At 36.7% G+C, this 26,843-nt stretch overlaps 2 protein-coding genes, 1 non-coding gene and 1 pseudogene across 3 annotated transcripts; 3 read left to right on the plus strand and 1 right to left on the minus strand.

Annotated features, from left to right (window-relative positions):
- The first annotated feature begins 1,733 nt into the window (after positions 1-1,733).
- On the plus strand, positions 1,734-4,503 carry LOC149025139 (uncharacterized). The gene is made up of 5 exons (XM_089145364.1): positions 1,734-1,871; positions 1,985-2,105; positions 2,255-2,358; positions 3,901-4,032; positions 4,131-4,503. The coding sequence occupies exons 1-5, from the start codon at positions 1,869-1,871 to the stop codon at positions 4,155-4,157; spliced, it is 387 nt and encodes a 128-aa protein (XP_089001490.1). The 5' UTR covers positions 1,734-1,868; the 3' UTR covers positions 4,158-4,503.
- Positions 4,504-7,673: 3,170 nt separating this feature from the next.
- Positions 7,674-7,755, plus strand: TRNAS-AGA (transfer RNA serine (anticodon AGA)). Its single transcript has one exon. It is a non-coding gene; the product is annotated as a tRNA-Ser (tRNA).
- Positions 7,756-10,501: 2,746 nt separating this feature from the next.
- Positions 10,502-14,968, plus strand: LOC149025141 (protein NRT1/ PTR FAMILY 6.2-like). The gene is made up of 6 exons (XM_089145363.1): positions 10,502-10,627; positions 10,748-10,850; positions 12,659-12,876; positions 13,015-13,565; positions 13,684-14,024; positions 14,187-14,968. The coding sequence occupies exons 1-6, from the start codon at positions 10,625-10,627 to the stop codon at positions 14,717-14,719; spliced, it is 1,749 nt and encodes a 582-aa protein (XP_089001489.1). The 5' UTR covers positions 10,502-10,624; the 3' UTR covers positions 14,720-14,968.
- Positions 14,969-20,052: 5,084 nt separating this feature from the next.
- On the minus strand, positions 20,053-21,803 carry LOC149025142 (putative sugar phosphate/phosphate translocator At5g25400 pseudogene; annotated as a pseudogene).
- Positions 21,804-26,843: the final 5,040 nt, after the last annotated feature.

The following is a 26,843-nucleotide window of genomic DNA, read 5'->3' on the forward strand; positions in this document are numbered from 1 at the left end:
ATTTTGTCCTCTGTTCTTCATCCGAATTGAAGGTCAAGTAAGCGATGTCGATGTTTTTGTCTTGCATATCCCACCGCTAAGTGACATTATAATTATAAAAGGGAAATATCCATGAAGGGACCAAAATTGCTTAGTCATTCCATGACCATCACACAGAATTTTGGACTGTTGGAGTTGAAATTTTGGTCAAGATTTCAATCTCAACAAATTGAATCCAATGGTCAAGATCAATTTCGATTCAACGGACTGAAATGTATCCCATGATAGTCATGCCCATTAAATGCACAACACTGAAACAATATCACATAGAGACTTAGTTCATAATGTTATTATTATTAGATATGAGCATAAAGATGGTTATGGCTGCGATCATGGATCATTGATGGGATGATTGATGGGACACATTCCAACTCTTTTTTTGGGGTTCAGGAAAATTTCCAACTTGCTCCAATTTTTTTGTTTGTCATTACAAGCCAATAATAACAATTGGTACCCACAAGCCCAATAAAGGGAGAAACTAAGAAAGTTTGGTAGGGACGAATGTTCAAATCTTTAATCTTGTTGGACTTTACCGACTCTAGATTGAAAGATGTCACCACTATTTTAGAAACACACCCACAACTTTTAACTCACTTCAGATATATTTTATGTAACTGACACATGTCGGCGTGGATTTGAAACTTGGATCCAATACATTGAACTAAACACAAGTTCTAAATTCCCTCCCAAACAATCATATTGCTCATGTAAAACGACCACAAATTAGGGTGTAATTATGTTATGAGTGCTTTGTCTCTAGTTTTAAACCTTGCTGTACACCACTATGCTATAAGCATATGCACACCTTCCAACTCACTTGGAGAACCCAACTTTCTCTCCTTAAATATGTTTTATATAATTGATATGGATTTGAAACTTAGATGGGATACATTGCACTAAAGAGATGGTTTAGAATCTTTAGATTACCTTCAACACAATCATATTACCTGTGCAAAAATACCGCAAATTAGGGCTTAATTATGTTACACATGTTTTATTCTAATTGTAAACCTCCTCCACACCATTGTGCTAAAACCACATTCACACCTTCCAACTCACTCTGAGGACCCAACTACCTCTCTTTAGATATGTTTTATATAATTGATACCTGTTAGCGTGGATTTGAAACTTAGATCCGATACATTGAACCAAACACATGCTCTAAATTCCCTCTGGAACAATCATATTACCTGTGCAAAAAGATTACGAATTAGGGCATAAAATTATTTTATACGTGCTCCGCCTAAAGTTATTTTAAACGTCGCACTGCATCATTATGCTAGAAGCACATCCACACCTTCCAACAATTGGGTCTCTTTAGATACGTTTTATAGAACTAATATGTGTTGACGTGATTTAAAACTTACATCTGATACATTGAACTAAACAAATACTTAAATTCCCCCTAAACTATCATGTTACCAATGCAAGAAGACCAAGAATTAGGTATAATTATGTTATGCATGATCCATCTCCAGCTATAGGGAAAAAACAATCCTCTAGTCGGTACATCTCTTTGCTGCCACAGCAATGCCCCTATATAACAAGTAAGTGGGCGAAGTTAAAATCAAAAGGCTATTGAAGAATTTAAAAAGAAAAAAAAATAAATTAAATTAAGATTTTAATCTCAGCCTTCTATTTGGTATATAAGGGTATTACTGTTCACAGTTGAGAATTTGGTTTTCTCTACTTATAAACCTCGCTCCGCCACCGAGGTGCTGTTAGTTTATAAACTTCAAAACCTTCGTATTCTCCTCTGCTGTTTTGCCTGGAAAAACCCTAGTCTTCCGTCTTCATCTTGGGTCTTCGAGTTCACTCAATCAAGCAAAATGGTATCTTTTCACTCTCAATTTTTTCTGTTTCCTTGTGTTAATTGATTTTCTTTCAATGAATTTATTTGATATTCTGTTCTTCACATTCCGATTCGATTGGTTCATCATGGAAGACTGGAGAAGCAGTGAACCCCAAGGCTTACCCACTGGCTGACGCTCAACTAACTATAACCATTCTGGATCTTATTCAGCAAGCTGCCAACTATAAACAGCTCAAAAAGGGTGCTAATGAAGGTTTTCGATTTCTCTACTCTCCCCGATTACTGTTTTCTTATAGTTCCTTTCATTGCGAGCAACTGTTTTCACTTTCTTTTTATAATTTCATTAATACTATGTTTTAATCTTCTATTCTGTCTTTTCTTCTCACCCCCTCGAAATTTCAGCAACTAAGACTCTTAATAGGGGCATTTCGGAGTTTATTGTCATGGCAGCTGATACTGAACCTCTAGAAATCCTTCTACATCTTCCCCTGCTTGCTGAGGACAAGGTAATTTGCATTTTATTTATTTCTTTGTTTGGGTGTTATACTATATATTTATTCCACTTATCCAAGCTTTAGTTTATCGTGTGTTTAACTGTTTGATGGCTCATATTCTTATCATGTGGATTGTGGTGTAGTCATGTTGAGGGTTTAGAACTTACAATCGGCAGAATGGAAGTTATAGTGTTATTTAAGAATGCTTTATATAGCATTTCGACTATTTGTAGTTACCAGAGTTGTTAGTTTGGCGTCATTGAATTTGTTTTGAATCAGATGTCTTGCTATCTGCAGATTGACCAGAGTGTGTTTTTGGTTGTTGTGTGTGTGTGTGTATTTTTTTTGGGTGGGTGGGTGGGGGGGGGGGGGGTCGTTGGGGGTGTTACTGGGGTTGGGGACTTAGGGTGTCCCATTGGAGGCATTCTGGGCAATGTCAAGCTGTTAGATGGAAATGGAGTAGAGTGAATGCCAAGTCTTTAGGCCTTAGCGTAGGAATTAGTTGTCACTCCAAGTGAGATTGAAGTTTGATTTTTTCCCCCTCCAATTTTTTAGAAAAAAAGTTCATAGTGTGCCCCAATCATTGTTGGATTTCATTTGGTTCAAGGTGTTTCAATTTATACTGGTCTCCTTTGGGCAAATTTCTGATGGAAATATCTATTTCCCACTGTATGGGCTTGGGCTAGTCTTCTTCCTCCTTTTTTTTTTTCCATCCGTCCAACGGACTAGGGCTAGTCTATTTATGGATTTCAAGTCTGAAGGTGCTTTGCTTTTTTACTTTTTGAGGTTTGTGGATTGTTTACAGGTTGCCGATGTGGAGCCTGTTGGATAGATGACTTGTGTGAATATGTGGTTATCATTTTCTATTTTGATTACCCTGTCATTGGTTCTTCAGTGAGACATTAAGAAATGTCCCACAATCTGAGTGCTGCCAATTTTGCCGATTTAGATTTGGATTAGAATACTAGAATCTTGCAGGGTTTTAAGTCATCTAGTTTTTGTTTATAACCTTGCAAGCAGTGTGCATCTCTTTTTCTTGTTTCAAGTTCTTTTCTTCTATATCTACCTCTGTTTCTTGCCAATTATACAAGAGGAAAGTATTGGAAATTCTGAACCATTCTCTGTCTTAAATTTTCTTTTTCCTACTTTCTTCTATTGATCTGAACAGAGACAGTTGGGACCCATCCACTTCACAGAATATGTGGGCACCACTGTATGGAATTTATGTGGTTTATTATGGAGTTCAGTTTATTTAACCATACCAAGTTATGTTGTCAAGTTTCTCTGAATTATATTTTGATGCTACCAGTTGTGAATGGGTTGAAAGTAATTAAGAGGGAAAGGCTATTGCATTCACATCTCACATCTGATCATTCTCTTGTAGCTTCCCCAAATTTTTATTTCAATCTTTGTTGAGGACAATACTACAATAGTCACAGCTGGTCACCAAAGTTGTTCACCTGACCTTCAGAATTTAACCTTTTCTGAACATAATTGTTATGGAATGAACTGCAATTGATGTTGAAAACCAATGTTTTTTATTTTGTTATGCAGAATGTGCCATATGTGTTTGTCCCTTCTAAACAAGCCCTTGGTCGAGCATGTGGAGTTACAAGGCCTGTCATTTCTTGTTCTGTGACGAGCAACGAGGGAAGCCAGTTAAAATCTCAAATCGAGCAACTCAAGGTACAATTTCCATTTGATTTTTGTAACTTGGAAAATTTTTACTTGTTAGTATATTATTCTAGCTGATTTTGTACTCAAATTGGTTCTTGTGGACACAGGTTGCTATTGAGAAACTCCTGATCTGAGATTTTTCTTGAAACCTCAGTGTGATGGGCCTGAAGGATCGTTAATTTAGAGACTCCAGAGGCTTTGACTGATGAAGTTGTGCCATCCTGTGGGCATTTTCTATGTTGTCATATGAGTGTAAGCATTTAATTTCAAGATTACTGTTTTCATTGCGAGGCATGTTGGATGTTATATATGAGTAAGGATTATGGTAGTAGAAGACATTTTGTGATTCAAAGTTCTGTTTAAATATTTGCATTCAAGGTAACATAGCTACCTTTTGGGTAGGTGTATTCGGGTAAAGCTTATCCTTGTAGCTGAGGATGTAAATCCTGGAATTGTGTTTGGCTGACTGATTTGAACCTGAGTCGGCGACGGACTGCCCCGAATGGGCATATTCGCACAGAGGGCTCACCTTGGGTCTCTCTGAGCCCCTGGGTCTTCAACCTCTTGGAATCGCCTTGATTGGGTAGAGTCTAAATTGGTCTGATTAACTGCTTCACATAATCCTATTCTGATTAAATGAGCATCGTCATCATCCTTGGCCAGATAATGTGTCATACGTTGTGACAATGTGTTTTCATACCTACTGTACAAATTTCCACCTGAAACAAGCTAGTTTCTTCCTAAGAGGTGAAATAAGCAGTTTCATTTTTCATTTTCTATCATCTGTTTCCTAATCTGTTCTGAAGCCATGTTGATAAGAGCACCTTTATTGTAACCGTGAGAGTGTAACATAACGCTTTCCAGTCTGAGTTCTCCAGGAATCGATCGGGGTAAGCTGGAATTTGGAATTTTGCTTGGTCTATTGACTAGAGCTGTGCATTATGTTAATTATGGGGGCTTTTTTATTTTCATCGAAGGAAAGAAAGGAAGAACCTTAAAATACAGTAAGTGTTTCCCTTGCATTTTCCCTCTGCTTTGAGATCCGACTCCCTTGGGCAAACCAAGCCCTTCCAAAAGATTAGTTCTCTAATTATGGGTTTCCAAAACATTTGAACTGCGCATCCTTATTGTTTTGGGATTTTTATTTGCGGCAGCCGCTGCTGCCAGCAGGAAGTGGCTGTGATTGAGCCACGTACGCAACTCATTAATCCAACGGCTTTGAATGAAATTTTGAGGTTGTAGGAGTAAATATAAATTTTATATTTTATAAAATCTCAATTAAATGTTTGAAATTTACAAAAACAACTTCCTATTTCACCCGCCTGAGAGGAACTCGATTTAGGGCTTTTCCATGGATGCCACCCGAAACCTTTTTTTCTGTCATCATTTCCACGAAAACCTCGTCGGAAATCCTACTTCTTGTCTTCATCTTCTTCCACGGTGAAGGATTCGCTTTCTTCAGCCTTGATTATGGTCTCTTGCCTGAAAATCGACTACTTCAATGCTCTCAAACTCTATTAGTTTCACCTCTTTCCCAAATCTCTGAAGCCATTTATAGAACTCTATCTACCTATCCAGCAACAGGTCAAACCCTCCAACCACCACATCGCTGGATATTCAAACCTTGTTAAATCCATCACTCTCGGCCCTGAAACGTTCACTATTTCATGGATTGTGTTCTCTCCTTCCAGCAAGAACCACTTCCCCAGTCAGATTCCTGGCTCTACATACGATATAGTGAGCTAGATTCCCACCGGCACTATCGCCGACGACAAAACACCGTGAGAAGTTAGTGATCGAAAAGCCCTAAAAGAATCTCAGTCAGATGAAATTGGGGAGGTGTTTTTGTAAATTTTAAAAAATTAGTTAAGATTTTATAAAATAAAATATGTATATTTACACTTACATCCTTTTACTTTCAATCACAGTTGTTCGATTGATTTTTGCATACGTGGCTCGATCACAGCCGCTAGCTGCTGGCAATAGTGGTTGCAGCAAATAAAAGTCCATTGTTTTGGACAATATCTGAACAAAAAGCGGTATCATTCATGGGTAAGGGAACTTGGATGGTGTGTGCGAGACCATGTATGGGTTGCTCGGTGCACCATATCTTGTCAGTGTGGTATGAAAGATGTGTCTGATCAAAGACCTTCAAACTGTTGATAAATTTTTATCGTAGGCATCGTTTGTTTGCAAAGATGGGGTAGAAAAAAAAAAACATATGTGATTCATATATAATGATGCTAGAAATTGAACAAAATAAGTGGTGTAAGAAATAGGAACATCAATGGAAATGAAAAGATTTTATGGAAAAGTTTTAATTGTACATTTTATTTTTGTTGTTTTTTAAAAAGGGATAGAGTAGGAAAGTTTAGCATGTCATGGTAGTAGATAAGCTTGTTTAAATAAGGAAATTTGTCTGTCAATTGTTTCACCCTACTAAATCAAACAAGCTACACTTTAGAGTTTCATAAAAAAAAAATTAGAGAAGTGGTAGTTGTGTATAAGTTAGCTAAACGGTTATAAATATCTACTGTCAGATCTATTAACTAAATTTGAATCGTCTAATAAAATTTCTTTCCATTATTAATGGGTTAGTTAAGTTAACCTTTTATCACCAGTTAAATTTTCAAAAAGAAAAGAAGAAAACAACTCTTGATTCTCGCTAACGGGCTGGCGGTTAGAGTAACGTTTCTTTCTTCTTCCTATGTTTTTTCTCTATTTCTTCATCTGTTTCTTCTCTATTAGCCTTATTGAAAATTCTTTCATAAAAAGTCAGGAAACCACACATTCCCTCAACTTTAGAAAACTAGAAATGAAAGCAAAAAAAGAAGAAAAAAGAATAAGAAAAAGAAAAGAAGAGAACTGAAAAATACTTACATAATTCTCTTAAAAAGAAAAGGATATATGACAATGGAGAGATAATTTAGTAGAGATAGGTGAGATCCCATGCAGGAGAGTAGAGATCATTGTTGTGAGAAACATCGAGAGGAATTATAAGTGAGACGAGAGAAAAATAGGTGCTTGTGAAACAAGATTTTTTTCGAGACAACAATAAAAATATATTGGAATTATCGGATTTTTAGTGATGAACTTCTAGCTTGATGGCACAGTAGAAAGTGGTTTTAGTCAAGTCGATAGAAAAGATACAAAAGAAGAAAAAAGAGAATTATAGCCAACAAGTGATATTATGTTAAACTTAAATAATCTATAAATAATAGGAGAAAAAATATGAATTTTATTAAATGATTTATATTTAATATAAAAAATATTGAGGATGAATATTTATAATTTATTTATAGGTAATCTATTCACACGTCACTTGAGATACACTCTAACTTTTTGTTTTTATATTTATTTTTTCACACCACTTTGAAAAGCAAACGTATCCGAGTAAACAATCCATTCCTATCTGTGATCTGTCCCAAGCTAATGATTAGAAAATGGCCGCTCAAAACAATAATCTTAAAGAGTCCACAGGGAAATTCTGATTAACTCTTGCACCGCACGCACTCAAATGGTACAACTGAAAGAGACTAGACATCCACCGCGGAAAGAGTCTATCTAAATCTGGTCAAGAGGGAAACCTTGGGTATTGTTCTTATTTGGTATCTTTCTTAATTTTATATTTGCATAATTTGCATATCAAAGTGGACGTGCCGGAGTGGTTATCGGGCATGACTAGAAATCATGTGGGCTCTGCCCGCGCAGGTTCGAATCCTGCCGTCCACGATTTTTGTTTGGGTGAATAATTTTAATGCTGGAATAATGTATTGCCACTATATAATCTTTAAAAAAAAAAAAAAAAGACTTTCTAAATAATACCTAAGATACAACCAATTCCATGACTAAGTAAATTTGCGACACCATTTTTCTTGGTTAAAAATATAATTCTTCACAGTTGTGCTACATTGCCTAACACTTAATGGAACATACGTCTAGTTGTTTCTCGAGACTTCTATTTTGTTTGCCTACCTTCTAGATTGATTGTATTATAATATAATACTTTTACACGGTTCTAATCCCTTCTCTTCTTCCTCCCCACCAAAATCTTAATGCATCCTCCATTCTTATTCAATCTTGTCTTTTATTGGACCCAATGAAATTATAGCTTCTATTTCATATTGGCTTGTTCGATTTTTCCATGCATGTTTTCTTGACTTTTACTTGTGTTGTTTCTTTTTAGTATATTTCACTTGCACGTAAAATAAAATTACTACCATAACAAAAGAAAAAGTTCTATACACCACTTCCCAACAGTCAAGGGAGAGAATCAATATCCTCACTAGGGAGATTCAAAATCTTAAAATTATTAGAAAGAAGAGGGGGAAGAAAAGAAAGAACAAAAAAATCCAAAGTAGATAAAAGTTATTCTGAGATTGTAAAGTAACCTTAGTGATTGAATACTAAAACCTCTAAAAATGTTTAGTGGGGGCAAGTGAATCGTCAAATCCGTGTGTATGGTTTTAAATTAATCAAATCTCTTAGTTCTTAATTGAAGTCAAATCTAGATGAATCTAATAGCCAGTAAATGAATTACACTTGCAAATACCACGACAACACTTTAAGATGGGCAAAAAGGCAGCAGTTGCCAAAGCTGTTTTTAGATTGTAAAATATCATTAGTGGTTTGATTATAAAACCAATGATAAACTTCTAGTGGTAGTTAGTAAATCATCCATCGTGAGATCTTTGTTATGCAATTTAAATTATCAAATTCTTGAGTTCTCAGTTTCATTAAAGTTTTCAAGCAAGAGAGAGCTTTGGAGACCACAAAGGAAAAATATATTTGTTTAATACCATACCCATGAATATCTTGAATCGTCCCAAATTAGTCTAAATACGAAGAACTCTTACCTCTGTTAAGTTCAGATTTGACTAAATATTGATATTTATGTTATTAAGAAATCAATGCATATAAATATAAGGATTGAAAGATAAATCTTTCCCTGAGATAAAAGACTTATCTAAGATATAAGGTTACAGTAATAATAAAAAATTGACCTCCCTTGAGTAGTTATCATTATCTTTTGAATGATCTAGAGAATTTCAGCAGAGTTTAAATAAGTCCATGGCTATAATTCTGTAGTGGAAGAAGGGACCCAATGAAAAGATAATGATGGATATGGAGTTAGGGTTGGTATTGTGTAGTGGAGAACAAAATCACGTTCTCCTTACATGGTGTGATTGCCATTTGGTTGGAGGAGAAGAAGGTCTGAGCTACCAAAATTTTATAACCAGCACTTTGCCCAGAACGCTTTTACTTTAAAATCCATGTTTGACATGCTAAAGCTACTATGCTTGCTTTGTTAAAATCGTTTTGGTGAGGTCCTCTGTTTAGTGCATCAATGGAGCATTTCAGTAATGTAAACATAGAATTGGGTTCTATTCAATCTCAAAAAAACAAAAGAAAGAAGTCGAGAAAGAGAGAGAACTACCAACCTATTTTCTGCTACTTCATTCATGGTCAAGGGTTCGAGGTTAGAAATAAAGCAGCCAAGAACATAGAATCCTTCATGGGCTCTTTTGTTGGCAACTTGAATGATCCTTTCATTTTTATCCTGTCTAGCTAAAAATAATCTTTCTATTTTGACCATTTTGCAAATGGGTATCCATGGAAAACCAGCTTACAGAACAGGTAGGAATAAAAATAGGTTCCATTAAATCTAATCTCTTAAGAGAAGATATGGAGACATGACAGCATTCTGGTAAGGCCAGAATTTAGACATAGAACACTTCCTGTTATATTTGTGGGAATCGAGTAGTTGACAACCATCATAACCTCTTTGATTAACATTTGGAATCTGCTGTTACTTGACCCTACTTTACACTTCTTACTTTCAAGTTGCCTATGGAATTATTCATAACCTCCTGTATCTTCTCTCTCGGAATCATATACCAATAAACTTTAGGGGATTCAAGGGAGAACCACGAGCTGTAGTAGCATTTTGTTTTATGTAATCAACTTTTTCTGGAGGGATTCTGACCATTGAATTGGTATCTCATTTCAGCTTGTATGGTGAAAGCAACATTTAATTACAGATACCTGATTGAGATTTAAAAAAAAAAAAAAAAAGAGGAAATTTATCTAGCTCCAAGCCATGACAAATTTGCAGGTAAGGTCAATATATAGGCCTGTGTACATGTACTGTAAAAATGCTATAAAGACGAAATCCATGAAAGATTTAATTTCCTTATGCATTTTTTTATGAGAAATCATCCATTCAGGGAAGGACAAGTAGTAATGAACAAGCTAAAGAAGGAAGCTTTTGCTAGTGTGGGGTAGCAAGAGCACTAAACGAGGCGTATCAAATAAGGACTAAGTGTTGTGGTTCAGAGACTCCATGAGATGAACCCATCTGTTTCACACATAAGGAGAGGTGGTGATTGAATGAATATGCCATGACCAATGCAAGTTCTACCAATTACCAAGAATAAAGAACTCAAGGAACCTTCTATATAAGGGACTCTCATCACTTCAATTGGCATCAGTTGTAGTAGCACAAGCAGAGAGACAGAGAGAGGGGGTGGGGGGACTTATCTTCATTGCTAGCTACTGTTTCTAGCTTTTCAAGCTCTTTCCTTTGTAGAACTTGGGAAAAATGGTTCGTGTTATTTGTTCCATTGTTCTCTGTAGCTCATTTAATAGGGTCAATGGCATCTTCAGAACTCTTTCCTTCTTTTTTTCTGTTTACCTAAAAATGTTTTGTGTCTCTATCTCTTAGGATGAGAAGATCAGTAATATGGTTGCAGATGCGGTTGACCATAAAGGATCTCCAGCTGAAAGGTCTAAAACTGGAGGCTGGGTACCTGCTGCTCTTATCTTAGGTTTGTATATGTATTTTTCATGTTGATATCCAAGCTTTGCTTCACCTCTTCTTCTTCTCCTCCTCCTCCTCCTTTGCTCTCTCTACTCCCTTGGCAACCCCATTCAAGCAAAAGAATTGGAGCAAGTTAAAGATTGTATTCAAATACCAAAAAAAATATCAAATAGTTTGACTTGAAGTACAAAAGAGCTTTTTTTTAATCTCTTCTCATAACCAAGTCTGGAAACGTGTTTCTTCCATTTTTGTGGACTACAAGAGTATGTATATACTTTTTCAAAGCTTAAACCATGGTAGTTTTTCCTTGACATGTAAAGGGTATCAATCTTTCAGGCAGTACTGAAACACTATTCTTACAGTTAGATTTACAAGCTGCTCTTAAGTTTCAATTTTTGCACTCTTGATTTGCCAGTCCTATATTGTGAAGCATGTCAAATAGATTATGCTCCTGGTCAAGTGAAGTGTATGAAACATATATGATATTCAGTTTTTTGAAAGTTCAGCATAAAGAAAACTTTAGAGAAGGATTATAAATCAGGGATGGAAGATTGCCAATGCTGTCAGGGTCTCTGCTCTCCTCACCTGCTCAACATTCTCTCCTAGTTATCCGCCTATTAACTCTGTAGATAGAATCTATAGATACCAAGGCACTTGGGCAGCGTGTTAATACCTCTCCCCATGAATCAGAACCCAAAATAATCAGATCAGAATCTGTTAAAAAAAAAAGACTGAGCCAAATCATTAAGGCTTTCTCAATTTCTTCTCTTTTTCTTTTAGACACTCAAGAGAGAATCCATGTTTCCCATCAAAAGAAAAGCATTATTGGCTTCACTTAGTATTCTAAATTGATAGGTCTGTTGGGAAAGTATAAATAATCGAATGTTTCATCATCATTCATTTGAAATTCTTTGACCCTGGAGATGATTCTTTCTTCTTATGGTCTCTTCAACTTTCTATCAATTGGAATATTGATAATAACTCCACCGACCAATGTAACAAAAATGATGCCTTCATGACATCATCTCGATATGGATATCTCTCTCATTATTGATGGATTCTAGTATTGCATTTTAAATTTTCTCTTTATGCCTACCCTTTCCTTTATCATTCCAATTTTTTATGAGTGTGCCTTGATTCTCTGCTACTTTTTGTGAACCAAGCTACTTGGGAAGAGCAAAAGAAATCAAAATTAATGAGATTTATTGAATATACAATGGATAGAAAAGGTGTATAGATTTATAAAATCCTCCATTAAATTTATTACCTTAACAGTATATGTGTTACCATGTTTTTCTGTTTCTTTAATGATGTTAGCTTTCAGGGGGGTGAAGAATAAATATTTTCATTGATCAACCACAAGAAAAGGATCCATCACTGCCAAGGGGCATAAGATGTTAACATTTGGAACCATTCTAAATTTCCACCAGCATAAGCCAGACCAAGCAGGCGGTTGAACTGAGAAACCAGAACCAGCTCCTTTTCTTCTCTATAGACTGCTTTTCAAGAACAGAGTAGACTTTTGCTATCCATGTGGTCCTTGTGAACCGTTTGGTTAGACCAGTTTAATTTTTGTTTTCTATTTTCCTAAATTTGAGATTTGTTTATCATTTTTTCATCTAATAAGTAATGGTTTATTAGGTCAAACTCTGAACAGGCCTGGATGGAAACTAGGCAGCTTTTTCCTTCACCCTCCTGTTAGGTTTTTTTATTTTTTATTATGACTGTTAATTAAGCTTGCCATGAAGATTCCATAGTAATGAAGATTTCTTTGCTGGTTAATGCCATTTATCATTTTCTTCCCTTTTTTCCTAGGGATTGAAATATGTGAGAGGCTATCTACCATGGGAATAGCAGTGAACCTGGTGACATATTTGGGTGGAACCATGCATCTACCAAGTTCTACATCAGCCAACATAGTGACAGATTTCATGGGAACCTCCTTTCTCCTTTGTTTGCTTGGAGGGTTCCTTGCAGATTCCTTCTTGGGCAGATACAAAACCATTGCCATCTTTGCTTCTGTTCAAACACTAGTGCGTTTTGCAGTTCTAATGTTCTCTCATACTCTTTTAATCATCAAAAGATTGTTTTAGCTCAAAATTTTTGTTCCTTCACATGGAGATTTACAGAATGGTAAAATTATGCACTAAACAGCTTTGACTGTGAACCAGGGTACAGGCATGTTAGCAATGGCCACAAAGCTACCACAGCTACGCCCACCACCTTGCAACACTAATGAAACCACCCAAGATTGCAAGCAAGCAAATGGATTCCAAATGGGAATTCTGTACATGGCTCTGTATCTGATTGCACTGGGGACTGGAGGCCTCAAATCGGGCGTCTCAGGATTTGGAACTGATCAGTTCGACGAAAAAGATGAAAGGGAAAGGGCTCAAATGGCCTATTTCTTCAATAGGTTCTTCTTCTTCATCAGCACAGGAACACTGATGGCTGTCACAGTTCTTGTCTACATACAGGATGAAGTGGGCAGAAGTGTGGCATATGGAATTTGTTCGATTTCCATGTTTATTGCCATCTCGATATTTCTATCAGGTACTAAGAGATACAGATACAAGAAGAGCTTAGGAAGCCCAATAGTCCATATTTTCCAAGTCATTGTTGCTTCCATGAAGAAGAAGAAGCTTGACTTCCCTCCCAGCATAGACTTACTTTATGAGAATCATCCCGAGGCAAAAAGAATCCATCATACAGAGCAATACAGGTAAGTAACAGATGATAACAGTAGCTAGTCTAAGTTATACATGAAAACATAACAAGATTCATGCAATTACTATGTGGAAATACTTCTATACTATTCTAAGGACATGCGTCTTTTGCAGTTGTCTTGACAAGGCCGCAGTTGTTACTGAAGGAGATTTTATCAAAGATGGTTCTTCAGCTCCAAACCCATGGAGATTATGTTCAGTAACACAAGTGGAGGAGGTCAAAATGATGGTTAGACTACTTCCAATTTGGGCCACAACAATCATTTTCTGGACCACGTATGCACAAATGATAACCTTCTCAGTGGAACAAGCTACTACCATGGAGAGATCAATTGGGAATTTCCAAATTCCAGCAGGATCTCTCACTGTCTTCTTTGTGGGAGCCATATTGATTACTCTGGCTGTCAATGACCGTTTAATCATGCCTCTCTGGAAGAGATGGAAAGGGAAAGAAGGTAAAAAAAGATAATTTCCTTGGCTCAAGTGACATAAAATTTACAGTTGTCCTATTAAACACAGAATGAGAGAACAAAAGAATTACAAACAATAAGAAAGATACTTTGTTTTGCCAAAAACTATGATCTAACAACAATCATGGTTCATAAAATTTGTAACAGGTTTCACTAGTCTACAGCGAATTGCAATAGGCCTGATCCTCTCTACAATAGGAATGGCAGTTGCAGCAATTTGTGAATCAAAACGTTTATCAGTTGTAAGAGCTGTAAATGCAAGCACCTCCACACTGCCTTTAAGTGTGTTCATTTTGATTCCCCAATTTTTCTTAGTTGGAGCTGGAGAAGCATTCATCTACACTGGACAGCTTGATTTCTTCATAACTCGATCACCCAAGGGAATGAAGACAATGAGCACCGGGCTCTTTCTTACAACTCTCGCACTCGGGTTCTTCTTTAGTAGCTTCCTGGTCTCAGTTGTGAAGAAGGCAACTCCAAGCCATGGTGGTCAGGGTTGGCTAGCTGATAATATTAACAATGGAAGACTTGACCTTTTTTTCTGGCTCTTAGGTATCTTGAGCTTCATAAACCTTGGAGCCTTTCTTATTTGCGCTAAAATGTACAACCCACAAACTTCTAGCAAGTCTGTGCAGATGGAGAGTGTTGGTAATGGTTCCCTTGCCGAAGAGAAATGCTAGCCAGTGATTAGGGTTGTAAACATTACATGCATTGGGTTTGGTTTTTCTTCCCTCCCCCCCCCCCTCCTTCCTTTTTTTGTGGTCTCCTGTTTCCTTTGTACATGGAAGTGTTTGTAGCTCTGCATTAGATTAGTAATATGGCAATAAGGTTCAGTTTTTGTTGCTTCTGCAAACAAAGAGTACTTGTGATAAGTTCCCTGGCTTGAGTATTCTTCCACATCCATCTTCTCCTGTTCACTCTGCTACCAATCAAATTCCTCATAAAAAGAGCGCTCTGATCCACAGTAATACAAACATTTCAAGAAAACAGATCCATAGGGTTTACTTTATTAATCACCAAAAATTTGATGAACAGGTATTGGCTTCTTGGTTCTAAGTGGGGTCACTAATACCCTTTCAATTTAAGAAACATTTATCTTTTGTTAACTCTTACTAACCACTTTTGACTTGAGACAGAGGCTTGAAAGGAACCCACCCTCCAATGATCATTAGACAGGTTTTCTCATGAAAGGTAGTTATACTAATATATTGTATGGGTCAGCATACATGAACTAAGCACAGAAACTTTCAAGTCCTTAACCAGCTCATCAAGCCCTCTAAAGAGACAATATTAAATACAACAAACAGCAAGTTTTGAAGTGCTCTCAAAACTATTTTTGAAGTAACGATCACACCACCATATGTTTAGCTTTCAGAAGCACGACTTCTGAATAGCTTTCTAAAGTATGTGCAAGTATCATAGTTTGAAACGAAAAACAGAGGATGAAAAAGTGGATCTTTTATATAAATTATTATTTTCTTGATTAGCTTACATTGAACGGAAAAAAAAAAAAAAAGAGGCGTACCAGTGCTGAAGCTCCCACACTGTGGGGTCTGGGGAAGGGAATTTCTAGGCAGCCTTACATTGAACGAAACAAAGCTTAAATTAAAGTGAAACAGGGGAAGCTTTAGCTAGTGGAGGTAACCCACTAAATCAAACAGAATTATAAATTTATGGAAAGTAGCTTAGCAGCCTAATTCATATTTATGTTGCATTTGAGAATTGAGAATAGTAGCAGCCACTAAATGCTCATGTCAAGCAATAACCAACCCTCAATGTGCTTCTGAGGGACGTCATTGTTTCCATTGAGATTGCCAGTTGATAGTTGATAGCTATTGCTAATGCTCGTCTTATCATGCTTTGTATCAAAGATATGTAAGCATCATGCTAATTACTTTAGGGAGATACGAAGTGTGGTTGGGCCTATAGGGCAAAATATATGATTCTTATTTTGTTAATGTCAAGTTGATGAATGTTAAGGAACAACTTGGTTATCCACAAGAGGATCGACATGAAATCTGAACTTTCTCATGGTTGTTTGTTTCCCAAGAAAACCAGATGAAGATTCACACATAGAATTTCTATTTTAACTACCTTTGTTTGTATGTGGATGTGGAAAAGGAGACATCTTTTACTGATCTTCATGACTTCAAAGTCCACCAGAGAAGCTCAGACTAATGGCAACTGGGGGAAACTGAAACTAGGGTGGGTCAAGTAGAGTAGAAAATCTCCCCCAGCAAATCTCGGCTTGTTTTTCGGGTTGAAAATACAGATGAGGACTGAGGAGAGCCTCGTCATTAGCAAACTTCAAACTCTCTGTCCACAAATTAGACAGAACAGTAAATACAATTATGGTCCCTGTCTTCCAGGATGATGGAGAGACCCAGAGATGGTAACGTGGTAAAGTTGAAGATTCGAAAAAAACAAAACCAAATAATAAGGAATTGAAGCAGTGAAATCGAAATTGACTGGAGAAAGAACAGGAACTGATCTTACCTAAAAAGAAAGAAAAACAGAAACTGGTATTGATGAGGGGGAACATATGCAATAAAAGTCAACCAATTCACCGTGTTGATGAATCTTAAAACCATCTGTAAACCTATCATGAGACTTGGCTGAGAATCCAAAGAATAAAGTAAAGATGGCTTTTCCATGGCTTCCATCTCCAGCACTGCAGTGCAGCTGTACCCACTCAGAATTTGATTGCAGAGGGTATAGAGGACCACTAAAAATATTCCTAGGGGACCGCATAGAACCGATGATGTACTAGAAACGGAGACAAAGCATTGAAAGTCAAATAGGTCCAAAGCCATCTTTCATCTACCCTTCTTGTTTTCTGGCAATATTTTTGTTCTTATAACCGACAATTTTCATCAGAAATCACAGAACTCAAAAATAAGGGGGAAGGAAGTCTTTTTTCTTTTTGGTTCCAATTTCTCTATTAGGTGGCTATACAAAAGGGAAGAAGAACTGGAAATGAACAGCTGAAATTTTATGCCAATCCATCTCAAGATCTGCGACACCAGAACCAAAATAAACACAGGTAACATTCAGAGGCAAAAACACGGTTTGCTCTCTGCTCCAAAGTGGAATCCATCAGTTTCGTCAACTTACCCACTCTACCCTCTTGTATTTGATCTCCCAAGTCTTGACAATACATTTTTCCTACACCAGCCCTAAATCCAATAACCAAATGGATCCCATTTCCCAAGAATTCATATGGTTAATTCAGAAAATGGGCTGCAAGCCTGCAATGATACACAGAGTATTCAAAATTTCTGAGGCTTCAAGAATTGCATTAAATTTCTCACATGGGCTGTCCAGATTCTTCTACAAGAGGATGGGTAGGGAAAACCCTGTTTCATCCTTTTGCAGTAAAAAAACAGTCCTTTTTGGTTGTTTCATCTTCCCCTTCATACCGTAAAAAAGGGTAAAGAGGAACTTTAACATTCAACTACCATTGAAGCTACAAAGTCCAGTGTAGCCATTCCCAGTTCCCATATTCTGTTTACAAACCTGATTGGCGCAAACTACATAAATACCTAGCCCATTAATCAAGTCATCAATTAACATATAATGTACCTAAACGCCATTCAGACAAACCCAATGAAATGTAGCCTGCAGTTAGGAGGCTCTGGTTTAGGTTAACAGAACCTAAAAGCAACCCAGATCGGAAAATTATCTCACACATAGATAAGCATGAAGGAATTTGACTTGATATTCACTAAATGAGAGGAATCTAGACTAAACGTATAACACCTCCATTTCTAACAAAATGAGAAAGAATAGTGTGATTTTGAACAACATCAATCATCAATGAAGTTAAAACATGATAAAGATGTATGATATCTGTAAAACTTGCAAAACTTGTTGTTTGGGGTTGGGAGGTGGCTGGAGTTGCTCTTACACTAACTAGCCCACAAACACTGAGGTCACACTAACACTTTCTCAACGATTTTGTGTCAGATATTAGTGCACATATGCTTCAAGGACAGACTCGAATTGCCATCATTGGAATTCACAAATTGTCAAAGATGAGGTAGACAAGATCACAGTCCACTTCATTTGCAGATAAGAATGGTGGGTTCTGATGAGAAAAAGAAACGTGGGTAGCATAACTGCGAAATGTTTTAGGAGGCCAAGGGTCCATGAACGAACATATTTCCCAAGACAGTGTTCAATGGTAAAACAAGAATCATGTAGTGATGTAGTGATCTGGGAGATATTAGAAAAGGTTTAGGTTCACTGGTTTATCAATAAGCCTCAACAAACCATTACAAATAGGGTGACAGGTATAACACAAAAAATGAACAATTTGATCAGAATATTTTGCGTGCATAATGATGGGTGCAAATACGATCCATCGGATATTACTGTTTAAATGACAACAGTTGATTTGTTATTTCAAATAGTAAAATAATTTATCAAAAATGGGTTGTCCCATTAATAACAAAATCCAGAGAGGAAATCCAGTATCTCAATTTCCAAGTAATAATATATTCATGATGTTTCTCTAAACTGCATCTGGAACTTCATAGTGCACAGGATTGTAGACTAAAATGGAATGGCATGAAGAGCAGTATGACAAGAAATAACCATTTAAAACTAAAAGAACCTACACCTGATGTAAAAGATACTGTATCAAGCACTTTCATGAGGATTCACAACTGTACATGACTCCTTGCACTTCATTTACCCCAAGGGGATTAGGTCAGTTAGCAAAGGCAAATGCCACAAAGTATTGAGGTCAACAGTTCCAATCTCCTTGGGGCCAGGGGCAAAGACTCGTATATATAATAGTTATTCACAACCAAACAACCCCCCCCCCCCCCCAAATTTTTTTTTTTTGTAGTATTAGAGGAGACAACTGGGCATCCATCTGAAGTTTGGTGTCAAACAAGTGGGTAATCCTAACATCTACCAGGGCAGGAGTGATAGAACTGGTAGGCTAAGAAAAGATAGATAGTTAAGGAAAAGGCAGGAACTTCATTGAGACCACGACATAGAAAGCCTTACACTTCAGAGCCAATAAGAAACCCCCAAACAGAAGTGTAGATTCAAGAATGTGATTATTAAAGGATAGTGTAAACAAGAATATTCGTCTGTCTTTAAGGATTGGAGAAAACAAATTTGTATGATAAAGCACAGGAATAATGAGCAAATGGCTGAATCCTTCCACAAAATAAGGGCTCAAATAAAGGGGAAAACACTTTTTAACTACATTGTAAAACAGGTTAACTTACTTTTTACTCAGATTGTTGTACCAGCAAATCTTGTCCTTTACACCAGAGTTTAGAATGAAGTAATTCACAGCTAAAGCTATTATATGAATAACATATCTACTTAACTGCAAGCAGCAGCTTCCTATGTAAATAGGCAGAGAACACAAAAAGACAATAATACAACATCTAAAATAGCCCAAACATAGTGCCAGCTTCTTTGTTAGCAAGTACCTTATACTCCTCAACAAAAGATATTTATAAATATTGCCAAGAAACAGTAAAAGCAAAAGTGAATGGCTGGTGGCAGACAAAAGAACAGTATACTTAATGATATCATGCAAATCTTCCTGGTTCCTATCTCTTGATGGGTCATCTGGCAAGTAAGCAGGTAGAAAATGGAGGGCTAGAGCTGCAACTATATCACTTAAACCAGGGCCTAATGGTATACATTTTCCAAACTGTGTTTCCAGGAAAAATTGAAAGAACCTCCTCCCAAAAGTTGATGTGTTAATGTACTCACAATTGATTCAAAGCTCTATCAAATAAGAAATGGCCATCATTAAATAAACTTTTCCTTATTCGAAAGAAGAGAAGATAAACTTCCCCTCCCCTTGATAGTCAATTCCAAAAGGAAAGCAAGGCACCGATAATAAAATCTTCAACGAGTTCAAACAACAACAAACAAATATCTCCACGAGAAATATTAACTAAAAACTAGCATGCATTGTTGCAAAACCAAAAAATGTAGAAGCAAATTCAGGCGAGAAAAGAATTGATAAGACATACCTGAGTTTCAAAAAGATAATATAATTGAAATAACTGCACTACATAGATAAGCATTACATCTCCCTCGAAGGAGAGGGAGAGTACCTACAAGATTGATAAGTTTAGCAGGCCAACAGGAAGGGGGGAAAGGAAGCAAAAATTACAGAGGATTCACGAAATTCTTCCTCTACTCAAAAACATAAAATTGTCAAGCTACGACCATGAACTAATATGCCAACGAACATCTCTGAGAGAAAATAAATAGAACATAGACAGATCAATTACCCACCTCCAAAACCCAGTAGGACACAGACTACTGACTCATCCGAGCTCTCTCCACTCCCAAATATAGAATCTTTCCCTTCGTCTCTTTCTTTTTAACTTTTCTTCGTTTTTTTGGATATTAAAATATATAAGCTATCTGATCTGAATAACAATAAACAATTTGAATCAAGATCAATCCTGCGAATCGGTTTTCCTTGCCTGACCATCCGCTTCCCTCTGTTCCAAAAGCTTTCCAGACTCCTCATCCGCCTGAGTAGCCTTCTTCTGCGCCTCCTTAGCCTTAAGCGCCTGCAGCTTCGAGTGGTTGTAGTAGGCAACGCCCAAGAATGCGAGCCCGTATCCGACCAGATTGATTGGAGTGACCGTATCCCTTATGACCGACCAGGAAAAAGCAATCAAAAGCCAATCTTTGACGACTCCAGCGACATTCATCGTCAGTGCGGAAGTCTTGCCGACGAGCAAGAACACGGCAAGATTCAATGCAAAGGCACAGCAAGCATTGGTACCGAAGATAGGCCAATCGAAGTGGAAGCTGGAGGTCTCCTTGAGAAGAGGAAATTCGACAAGCATCCATGGGACGAAAAGGAAGACGAGACAACAGGGAGCGACGTAATAAAGGGAGGTAATAGGGTTGAAGGTGATACCCTTGGAGGAGAGTAAGATCTGGATCAAGACGAGACGGGTAGCCTCGAAGGCAACGGCAGCGAGTTGAAGAATCACGCCCCAGCTGTCGAATCGTGCCTCGCCATAGGCGGCAATGGCAACACCAACGGAGATCGAAACCATATTCAACATAGAGTCCGTCTTAAAGGTCTCCTTCTTGAAGAAAACGCCGATGGAATAAACGGCAACAGGCATCAGTGCCTTGAGCATCTGAATAAACGAAACAGAGAGGTAAATGTAGGCGGAATTAGAGAACCAGAGGCTGAGCGAATAGAGAGCTCCGATGGGGACGACGGAGGATAGGTATAGATCCCGAGACATTGAGACCGGCTCCACCAATTTGAAGACACGAACAAGGAGGAAAGCCAGAAATGAGCAGAAAGACATGTGAATCATGGTCAGAGAAATCGGGAATGGCCAATTGTACATCTTCTTGTCCAAGATGTACTTGTTGTAAACGATCACAGTGAAGCTCAGGAAGATCCATATGGCAACGTATGCATACGATAGCAGGATCTTCTTCACAACGCTCTCGCTCAGCGATCCTCCTCTCCCCATTGTTATTCCTCTTCTTGACTCTGATTCAGAGAAGAAGAAGAAGAAGAAGACGACGACGAATCGAAGGTAACCCTAATCCAAGAGGCGAAATACCTCGAGATAGAAAAGAAAGAGAAGATCAGCAGGTTCAACCAGCGAAGGCAGATCAGAGGGTAATCGACCCGTCACTCACTGGGGAGATTTCAAGAGAACGACTCAGTCGTCATCGGAGTTAAGAAGAAGTCGATAGCAAGATGCTCTTTTTATTCTCTCTCTCTCCCTCACTCTCTCTGTGATCTCTATTTAATAAGAAAACGAAGACGGAGATTTGGAAAATCGAATCGGGAATTTCGGAGAAAGTTTACGGGCTTATAGGTCTTTTTCACATACATGGATGATGGACCTAGTCACCTAGGTTTCGACTTTTTTTCGATTGATGTTATTTATTTTATCATATTATTAAATAATATTCATTTTTTCAAAGCATGTTTGTCTAATTTCTGTTCACATTAAAGATATTTGGTGCACAATAGATTAGACGGCTGGATTGACTTCACATCTGTAATCAATCCAACACGTAGCGTAACTGTAACTGTAACTGTGGCACCAGAAGAACCGTCGGATACGCATCTAGGAGCCTAATAATATTTATTAATGATCATAATTAGTTATGGTTTTAAAGTAATGGGCCTTCAAAATGGGCCATGAATAGAAGAAGATTTAATGGGCCGAATGAAAGACCATGGATGTTACATATTGGAAAAGATTCTGAAATCCCGGAAGATATTCGTTGGGAGAGTGACACATCTTAACCGCTAGCGGCTACCCGGACCCACATCTGTTCTTCCAGATCATCATGAATTTTAAACCACATAAATGTGGTTCATGTGGAGGTGGAGCCTCTATTTATCATATATTTCAATTTACTGTGAGAAGCTGTTTTAAAAGTGTGAATTTGTTACTGAATTGGTTCAACATGAAAGGGTAATTTATAATTTACTGCGGCAAAAGTAAAAGTAAAACTACGTAGGAGAATTACCAAAAAGGGCATCGACTTGGTAGATGTTTTGTAGAAATACTCTTTACTATGCTCAATACTATATAGAAATAATGCCTTTAAAATTAACATACCATTAACTCGCCTAATTACTTACCATTTGTAAACTAATGGAGTAGAGCCCACCTTAAGTAGTTTTTCAGTTGTATATTCTTCCGCGAAATGAATGCCTGCAAAAAAGCTTAGTCTTGCGCAGTAACTGTCTCGCAAAATTGACTATCGAATTCAAGATTTTGGAAGGTTGAGATCGACATATTGATCGAAATCTCGATCCAACAGTCCACCTTATCTCACAAGACAATCTTGTATATTTAGTGAAGCAAGGTCCTGATGGCTGAGTTCAACGTTTTCTTAATAAAGTCGTTTTTCTTTTGTTAAACTTTTCTGGTCAGTTTTGTAGAGCATTTAATTACTTTTTACTTTACAATATTTACTACAACTTACCACCTATTAAGAAGCATTTAAAGTGTTACCAAAAAATAGGTATTTAGTGAGAATTAATATAAGAGGATAGCTCTTTCAATACATATTTAAGGAGTTCTACGTTTGAAATCTAGATTTTGTACCTTATTGAATTAGAGGTATATACTCTCCTTACATCTTACATCTCTCAACCATATATTGTAAGACGGACGGACCCATTTTAAATCATAATTAGATTTCATCACTCAACCACATATTATGAAATGGGCCCACTTCAAATCACAATTAGATGAATCGGACCTCGGTTCCACACCACCTGGAAAACCGGCTTACCAAGATATATCAACCCACATTTCAGCTTGTAAGGCTCCAATATGGGACTAACCGTAACATTACTCCACTCTTACAAGATGATGTCCTCATCGGCCCATTCTAGGCAGCTCCGCTCCAGCGGTGGGATTTTTCCTCATTCCGGGCAGCCCTTCTCTTAGGTCGCCCCTCCCGAGTAAGCCCTCCGGCAGGTCGGACCTACGTTAGGACCTCGGTTCCACACCACCTGAAAAACCGACTTACCAAGTGAGGGTTTGCTAAGGTATATCAGGTCGAGCTCTTATGTGACGAGAGCACACACAAAAAAACAAAAAACATAAAAGAAAGAGGGAAAAAACACTTGTAGATGAAAAATAGTTGGTAAGAAACTTTGAAATATTTGTGCAATATGGATCCAAATTTCTTTGAAGGCCACTTACTTTGTCCAGAGTTGTCAAACATGATTAATTAATGGTTTTGAATTGGTTTGGTGCCAAACGAATATCATTTCATTGAAGAACAAAGCTCTTTTCCCATTCAATAGTTAGAACACTTTTTAGGACTTGCTAAATTACCAGATCCATCATTCATGGGCCGTGTTTCACATTTTTTGCTTATTTTAGGGGAAAAGATAATGATACCCAGAAAATGGTTCCACTTTGAGTACTTAATCTTCAAGAACAAAAAGAGAAACTCACAATGTGGCATAGAAGAGTACAATGACAAAATGTTTTAATGAGGTAAGAGAGAAATAGACAAATACCTTATAAAAATTAATTTATAGCTTATAACTAACTCTACCATTGCATGGAAAAGGTTGTATCGAAGTTATGGTACACTCATCTCGTGGTTCAAAGGATTTTTTTTTTTTTTTAATTATTTAGAAACTGTTATAAAATAAAGAGAAAATATATTAGATACAAAGAAGAAAGACAAGATGAGTTCAATCAGAACTCATTCATTCAGTTGAGTGCATTACATATTTATAGTAGAAGGAGCATCTACTCTGATATGGAAATACAATATATGATTCTGACACACAATAAGATATTCTTGATATGGAAAGATAGATTGCCGCCCAAGATAGAAGGTGCATAGAATGGAAATATTGACTGCCAATATTGTGTAATGAGATGGTTGTGATCTTCATCAATATTGCATCCTGAGGTAATTGAGATCTTCAATTGGAAGTACAATCTCTTTGGGGTAATGGACATCCATAATAAATATTATTTATAACACTCCCCCTTGGATGTCCATCAATAGATAATGTACCTCGTTAAAACCTTACTAAGAAAAACCGTGGGAAAAAATCTTAGTGAAGGAAAAGAGTATACATATCTAAATAATACGATTGGTAGCGCCTCATTAAAAACCTTACCGGGGAAAACCCGTGGGACAAAACCTTGGTTAAGGAAAAGAGTGCAGCACGATTTTACTCCCCCCGATGATAACATCATTGAGTATCTTTGAATACGTACATTCCATTATCATATACCAACTTCTCAACATTTGAAGTAGGCAACGCCTCAATAAATAAACCTGTCAAGTTATCACTTGAACGAATTCAATGAACATATATTTCACCATTTCATTGAAAATCAAGAGTGAAGAAGAATTTCGGTGAAATATGTTTCGTTCTATCTTCTTTGATGTATCATCCCTTCAATTGAGCTTTGCATGTAGCATAATCTTCATATAATATTGTTGAAATTCCTTCTTCTAGTAGAAGACTGCATGCTTCATGAATGTGTTGTATCATTGATCTTAACCAAATATAAAATAGCTAACATTCACTTGAAAATAAATAACATGTTTGAGATATAGTTTTATGTAGATCAGATAAATATCCTGCATCTGCAAAACTAGTAAGTTGATATCCACATTCATAAAATAATATCATGTCAATAATTTCTCAAATATACTGAAATATATGTTTTATAACATTTCAGTGTCTTCGTATTGGAAAATAAATAAATCTTGTGAATACACTTATAGAAAATGCTACATCCGATTGTGTATTATCAGCAAGATACATTAATGTCCCAATTGCACTAAGATATGGTACTTCAGGACAAAAAAATTCTCCACTGTTTTCTTGAGGTCGAAATGAATCTTTCTTTATATTGAGCGATCTCACAACCATTGGGGTACTCAATTGATGTATTTTATCTAGATAAAATCTCTTCAAAATATTCTCTATATAAGTTGATTGATGAACGAATATTTCATTCGTCAAATGCTCAATTTATAAATCAAGACAAAACATTGTCTTTTCAAGATTTTCATTTCAACTTTCTTAAAATAATCTCATCGCTTTTGGAAACTCTTCGGAGTTTCGATGATATTTAAATCATCATCATATATACTTACTAAAATTAGATCCATATCCTTTAATAAAGGCACAATAATAAATTGGATCGTTTTTATGCTTTTCATTTAGTAAATATCCACTAAGGAAATTACCATATATGCCTTGATAATCTTTGAAGCCTTATTGAACAAACTTCCTAGGAATTTTTATATGCTTCAGTCATTTTGAATCCTTCAGGGATTTTCATATATATTGCACACTCGAGTGAGCCATAGGCGTAATAATATCCATTAGACGCATGTCAAAATTTTCATATCCCAGATTAATAAGATATCTGAAGGTATCCACCACAAGAGAACATGTTTCCATGTAATCAATGCGCATCTGCAAAATTCTTGTGCCATAATTTATGCTTTATATATCACGCCGAAAACTCAATTGTACCCCCGGCTTTATACCTTCGGATATTGGACTACAGGTCCAAAAACTTTAATTTTCAAGCGAATTCAATTCTGCTTGAATTGCGCTCTACATTTTGGCCAATCATTTCTTGATTTATATTCATTAACAAATTTATGTTCAAGATCCTCGTCTTGATGTATTATTTCAACAATAACATAATATGCAAAAATGTTGTCGACAACTTTATCTTTTGGTTCCATCTTTTTCCTGCAATGACATAACTAATCGAGATCTCTTCATTATTTTCAGTGCAACCGAACCTCTTCTGGGTTTTATAGAAAGTTATGTCTTAGGATCTTCATAATCAATTGTCTCCATATTATGACCATCTTGATCATTTGCTCCTTTCCTTTTCTAGGATTTTATCTTTGGAACCGATTGATCTTTCACGTTTTAAACGTGGTTTAATTTCATTTGCACCGATAGATTGTCCTCTCTGGGACATCAATTCTAATTGGAGCATTTACAGCTGGAATATGAGATTTAATAACTCTTAGCAGGTCAGCAAATATGGCAGTTGATTCATAATATTTATTGCATTATCCTTCGAACTTCAAGTTCACAGTGCTCAGTGCGAGGATCTAATTAGATAATGATAATGCATACAATCAATCTCTTTTTCCAACTATTTATTCTCTCCCCCTCATGTTGGAAAAACTAATTCATTAAATAAATCTCCTATCATTGGCAATATATTGCATTATATAAAGAGATTCATATCCAACATATATTCCCAACTTTATTTGGGAACTCATCTTTGTGCGCTG

The sequence above is a fragment of the Hakea prostrata genome, chromosome 2 (genome assembly GCF_041222555.1).
Source record: "Hakea prostrata isolate BN-2017 chromosome 2, UWA_Hpros_2, whole genome shotgun sequence".
In the NCBI taxonomy this organism is placed as follows: Eukaryota; Viridiplantae; Streptophyta; class Magnoliopsida; order Proteales; family Proteaceae; genus Hakea; species Hakea prostrata.